This window comes from Capsicum annuum, chromosome 11, assembly GCF_002878395.1.
Source record: "Capsicum annuum cultivar UCD-10X-F1 chromosome 11, UCD10Xv1.1, whole genome shotgun sequence".
NCBI lineage: Eukaryota > Viridiplantae > Streptophyta > Magnoliopsida > Solanales > Solanaceae > Capsicum > Capsicum annuum.
In genome coordinates this window covers 235152325-235158556 of record NC_061121.1, presented here as the reverse complement: position 1 = coordinate 235158556, position 6232 = coordinate 235152325, and the positions used below count along the sequence as shown (strand labels likewise).

The 6232-nt window shown below is 34.2% G+C and overlaps 1 protein-coding gene and 1 long non-coding RNA gene across 2 annotated transcripts in view; both read left to right on the top strand.

The window, feature by feature from the left end:
• The window catches only part of LOC124885230, a 4149-nt gene extending 2270 nt beyond the window's left edge, over positions 1-1879 (top strand). The window contains exons 2-3 of the long non-coding RNA XR_007047612.1: positions 1643-1690; positions 1771-1879. This is a non-coding gene — a long non-coding RNA (uncharacterized LOC124885230). The remainder of the gene's footprint in view (positions 1-1642; positions 1691-1770) is intronic.
• The window catches only part of LOC124889011 (pre-mRNA-processing protein 40B-like), a 15172-nt gene extending 10890 nt beyond the window's left edge, over positions 1-4282 (top strand). Inside the window, exons 4-8 of the mRNA XM_047400299.1 lie at positions 3477-3557; positions 3662-3754; positions 3854-3907; positions 4057-4122; positions 4229-4282. Coding sequence (XP_047256255.1) covers positions 3477-3557; positions 3662-3754; positions 3854-3907; positions 4057-4122; positions 4229-4282 — 348 coding nt within the window. The remainder of the gene's footprint in view (positions 1-3476; positions 3558-3661; positions 3755-3853; positions 3908-4056; positions 4123-4228) is intronic.
• Positions 4283-6232: the final 1950 nt, after the last annotated feature.

Here is a 6232-nt window from a genome sequence, read left to right as displayed (position 1 = left end):
ACAATTAGTATCATTTGTCATTCAAAATATGAAATTCATTTAGAATCTCATAATGTATTGTCAACTAGATGAAGACATATGACTGAATATATTACGACTAAAGTTAAATTATGATTAAAATATAAAATGTAACAAATATTTAGATTATATTTATGAAAAACATATAAATAATTATAATATATATGTATATCGGTTCGTTTTGGTTATTTTGTCAGTTATTTTAGAGTAAAACCAAACCAAACCAAATTAGTATCAGTTTTTTAAAATTCAAATCCAAACCAAACCTAACCAAATATAGATTTTTTTAATCGATTTGGTTTGGATCGCAGTTCAGTTTGGTTAAAAACCAAACCATGAACACCCCTCGTTGGCAGTGGATATAATTAGAATAATAGAAGTGGTAGGTTTGGTAGCGGCTGGCGGTGTAGTTGGTAATGATGTTGGTTGTGATGGTGGAAGTGGTTGGTGGTGGTGACAAGTGATTGTGGATAGAGTGGTGTTGAATTTTATCCTACACAAGAATATCTGTAAATGATATTTAGACTTGGTTCCACATTTGAATGATTAAGACCTACTCAGACCTATTAAGAGCTAAAATCCTAATAAAAACAAATGCATTTAATGGTTTGAGGTTTGAATAGGTTCATAAATCCAATAAGTGCAAACAAATGAGACCTGAAAGTAGTTTGTCTGGTCAAGTTTTGACCATGTTTTGCCCATTTGTACCATACCCTAGTTTTGATTTCACTTCGGATGGTATCGTGCAACTTAAAACCTAATTCAAAATATATTGTTTTGTCAACTATATAAATTGGACTAAATAAACTTAGTTCCATAATTTGCCTCTGAAGAGGTAGTTGAGACGTAATGAAAGTTAAGGCTTAGAAAATATTAGCCTCGGAAAAGTGCCTGAGAGCATCTCTGTTTCTCTAAATAAAGTTGCATCTCCCTCACTATGATTTTTTTGGCCGTAATACACACTTGCGACTGACTAAACAATATATTGTTTCATCATCTGCCCTTTCTAAAAAGAATTAAATTTGCATGATCAAATGTTATTAGCATTTATCTCCTTGCTTGATGAAATAGGGAGTTTACCTGGTATCCTAGCATGGTAATGATCCTGTTCGTACTCTTATTCAATGATTGACTTTGGTAATGTTTTCTTGAGTTAGGCTCTTGCTATGGGATGCTGAGAGTTATACATAAACTCAGATGCTGAAAATCTCTTCTTTTTCCCTTGTAAGATAAAGATGTCAACTTCTATCTTTAAAGTTTGTATTACTGTTTGTGTGCATAAATGATTCTTATTAAGTAAATATAACTAAAGCGATGTTAACAGAGATGCTCTCCATTTTTATTTATTCACTTTTTTCTATTATCGAAACAGGGGTGCTTGATTTTTCCTTCAATTTAACCTGATCAGTGCAATTAAGTTTGTGTCAAGTGTCTTGTGATATTCTAGATGACTTTGAACAAGTGGAGAAATGTTGGTATTCATGAAAGAAATTTCATCCCCATCACCTTACTTGTAATTTATAGACTTTATGGTAACTCAAATGCATGGACAAGCCTCCATTTGGTATCCTATTTTTGTTATTGATAAGCATTCTGAATTTGTGTTACTTGTATGTTGCTTTAGTATCTTGATGACAAGTCACAAATTAAAGATGCAGTTAGGATGGCCGAGGTAATCACCACTCTTCATTTTAACCTCTGTTGTGCTTTGGTTAGTACCTAATATTTTAGCTGAGCCGTGTCTACTTTCAGATTGGATTGACATCAGCTTGGACGCTTGATGATTTTAAGGTTGCAATCGCCAAGTATATTAGCTCTCTACCAATGTCAGATACCAACTTAAAGGTCTAATTATGGCTAAGCACTGTATACTGTTTCACCTCGACCCATGTTGAATTGAATGTTGTGAAAATTGAAGTACCCCATTCACTAAATAGATTTCTATGAATTTGTCCCCTTTTTGTCTTTGGGACAGGTCCTGCATAAGATAAGTGGATTGAGTGCAAAAGCATTAGTAGTACTTCCATGTTATGTTTCACTAGAAGTCGGTCAGTTTGTGATTGCTAAATTGGCAACTCATAGGTAGTCAATTGTGGTTAGTGGCATTTTCCTTTAGTATCATCCATAACCTATCCCACATTAAATTTGGATCTTCTTGTAATGGAGTTAATAAAAGAGTGATGTGTCGGTTAGCAAGTAATCCTGAAACCTTCAAGAATAAAGACGAGGACCACATTGATCAAATATTTGGTGTTAGCTTTCGCTTCCAATTCTTCAATTTTGGTACCATTTTCCTTAGTTTTTATTTCCTGGATGGCGGTGTTTAATATTACACCTACAGTACATATCTTAAGTTGCTTAATTCAAAGCAGTTTGCCTTGTAGTTTTCTATTTTTACGGTTAGTGGATAAGAGTTTTACTCTACGAAATTGGTTAAACAGCATAACTGGATGATATCAACCAGCATTTGCTATTTTTGTAATGAGGATATTCTTCATATATCATTTGGATTTTGGAGGTTATTTATGGTCATGGCGTATAATCTATGTATGTGGGAAGAAGGAATTGCAAGGGGTATCTTGTCGAAGAATTATGCTTGGACGGTTTGGTCTCTTAAGGCTTTTAGTTTACTTTCAATAGCTTAAAACTTTTGTAAAGAATTTTATCAAAGATTATAATGTGAGGAGTTACTCCAAAAGATGGTAATAATACTCTTACATTATATCCTCCTTGCCGTCCAAACGAAGGAAAAAGAGGACATACATGGATTATATTGAATCTTATTCCATACTTCCTTTCTAAATTTTATGTTCTACGTGCTTGGGCTTGCCGGGTCATTGAGTATTGAATGTACATATTTCATCTGCATAGTTTGTCTTTGAGGAGTTACTGGAAAGGGCCAGGGAGAAAGAAGGAAAAGAAGCTAGTAAGGTGCGATTAATGTATGAGATTAATGTATGAGAATCCCATACTAGTAAGGTGTATGTGTTGTAGTTTCCTTATATGATCTTGGACAATCTTCACCACCTGACCTAGTTTTCAAAGTTGAGTTAGGCACTGGTCCACTTGATTAACAACAGTCATTCCATTCCTTTCCTTTACAGGATGTCTTTTAGTTTGTTCCCTTTTTTTGTTTTGCTTAAAGAGTAGAAAGAAGGAATGTTGTAGATATTCAACTTAAAATCTCGTGTTCTTTGAATACATTTTTAATGGATTCTCAAGGGTACAACATTTAAATTTGTTCACCATTGAATTCCAATTTAAACAGACTTCCAAGTATTGTATGTAATTTTTCTTGAAACTTGAAACTATGATATGCTTCTTCCTCTCCCCCCTCCATCGTAAAATAGAAAAAGTTTTTCAATACTTTCATGCAACTATAGTTAAAGTCTCTTTGTAAATATTGTCTTCTTTATAGAGAAATTTTATTTTGTTTACTTTGTACTGGATTTTATTAGGAGCATGCGAAGGCATTGGAGGAGCAAAAGTGCAATAGAGTGGAGTACTTAGAATTTTTAAAATCCTGTGACTTTATTAAGGTATTTGTTCTAGTGGAATTAGCATCAGTTCCTAGATTATGTTTTTCTATTTCCAGGAGATAGAACTTCCATAGTTCCATTGTTGCTGACTTCTTTTTTTTCAGGCCAGTAGCCAGTGGCGAAAAGTTCAGGACCGCTTGGAAACTGATGAAAGATGCTCCCGCCTTGAGAAAATCGATCGCTTGGAGATTTTCCAGGTACAACTCATTTTCCTAATACATCATAAATAACTTTTTCCAAACATCTCATTTGTACGCCTCAGTTTTAAAGTTATGTTGCAACCTTTTCTGTTTTAGAAATATATACGTGATTTAGAGAGCGAAGAGGAGGAGCAAAGGAAACTGCGGATGGTATATTTCTTATTAGACTCAGGGGTTAAAATTAAATTTATGTTTGGATACTTTGATTTATCTCTTTCTCACTGGGCATACACCGTTGATTCAAATAGGAAGAATTGAGGAAAGCTGAACATAAAAATCGTGATGATTTTTGAAAACAGATGGAAGAGCATGTTGCTGCGGGAATACTTAATGCAAAACCTAACTGGCGTGATTATTGCATTAAAGTTAGTTTTTCTTTTTTGTGTTCAGTGAGTGATTACCTTCATGAGTTCCCTTTTCGTCTTTTTGATTTTTCATCCAATAATTTCCTTCTTTATTTTGTGCTTGAAGATTAAAGATTTTGCTGCATATCTAGCTATCTCATCAAATACTTCAGGATCATAGCAAAAGACTTATTTACAGATGTTATGGATGAGCTGGAGAAACAGGTGAAATAGGTTGCTAATAGGAGTATTGAATTGTGTCAACTACATTTGTTACACTAACCCATATTTATAGACTTTACACTACAATCCCTTTTCATTTGCTTTCACTTAATGAAGGTCTGAATCTGAATGGTTAAGATATCAGTCCATTAAGTGCTTTTTTTTCAAAAGATTCAACCTATTATTAATACATCTTAACGAATCAGATGTTAAACAAAGTCTGAAAATCATTTAGATCCTCACTAAAAAGTTCAATTCATTAGGTAAAAAAGGAAGTTAGTGCATTACTATGTGGGAATATACTGGGTTTGTTGTTGTTGTTGTTGTTGTGCATTAAAGAATAGAACATACTTGGTAGGATAAAAGCATGAGATTGAGATTTGAGAGTTACCCCTCTGCTTGCTTTTTTTTTAAATAACATATATTTTGTTGAGATAAGAACAATGACCGGTTGTTCCTACTAAACATCGGTGTTGTTTCTCTTTATGCCAATTAGTTTCCTCTTTTTTTTACTAGATAGTAGGTATTTAGGCTGATAGGAATGGTATTGTTGTAAACTTTTAAGTTAGGGGTTCCATGCTTTTAATTAGTATAGATATAGATGATTCTTTCAATCTAGCCAAGCTGTATTAAATGCTACTTCACGGACAATTGTAATTGACTTCTCCTCCGTTGAATGATGTTAATGGTTATATTACCTTAATTGTTATAGTTTCTTGAAAAGAACAACTCTTGAACGTTGGATGAGACACATAAATGTGCTTCTAGAAGATTCTCGGCATCTTCTCGTTTGGATTCGTGTGGAACGCACGTGATCATAAAGAGGAAAAAAAACGGATTGGATTAGGGCGCTGCATCCTATTTGAAGTTATCCGCACCTATGGTTTGGATTTAAGATTTTCATCCTCTTGGATGCTCTCATAATGCTTCAAGAAAAAAGTGTTAGTTCTAAATATAATTCACAAAAGAGGTATTCAATCTTTTATCATATCTCCACGTGAGTTGTGGCCTGAAAGGCAAAGTCATCTGTTCATGTACCTGCTTGGAATGAAATAACCGGCAATACCAAACACAATAACCCTCTTGGTTGTTGTATAATTATGACATTTGTCGGTTGAATATGTCTTTAAAGTGGGTGACCCTTTTGGACACCGGCGATTCTTTATGCAGAACGGTCTCTACAACCGTGTAATCTTGTGCTGGTGTGGCAACCCTTTGGGTACCTATATCATTTGTTGCATGTGGAACGATAACCTCTCCGGTTATAGCCGATGATCAATTTATAAATTTTCTTTAAATTATCAATCTTTGGATAATCTTATGCATTATTTGATGTTGGGTACGAGGCGACTTACAGATATCCTTTTGATTTCTAGCTTTTAGGTAATCCTGCACATTATCTGACTTTGAATAAGAGATGGCTTACAGATATTCCTCCAATCGCTAGCTTTCAGGTGTTCCTGCATATCATCTGACCTTGTATACAATATGAAGTATAGACAATCTCTCAAATTGTTAGTCTTTGGGTAATCCTGCACATAATCGATCTTGGATATGACACGGCTTATAGAGAACCCTTGGATATATCAATTTGATAATCTTCCATATTCTCCGGTAAGGATTTAGTTGCGACTTATGGATAACGTTTGAACTATCAATTTTTGGGCGATCTTGCACACTATCCAGTTAGGATGTTGTGGCTTACGGGTGACCTACAGGCTATTAACTCATAGGTGATCTTGCACACTATCCTATTTCAAATAATATGACTTATAGATGACCCTCAAATTGTAAATTTCTAGGAAATCTTATATATCATTCATCCTTAGATAGTGACTTAAAGGCGTCCCTTCAAATCGTGTGCTCTCGATGCATTCAGATGCTGATTTATAAAATGATAAGATATCCT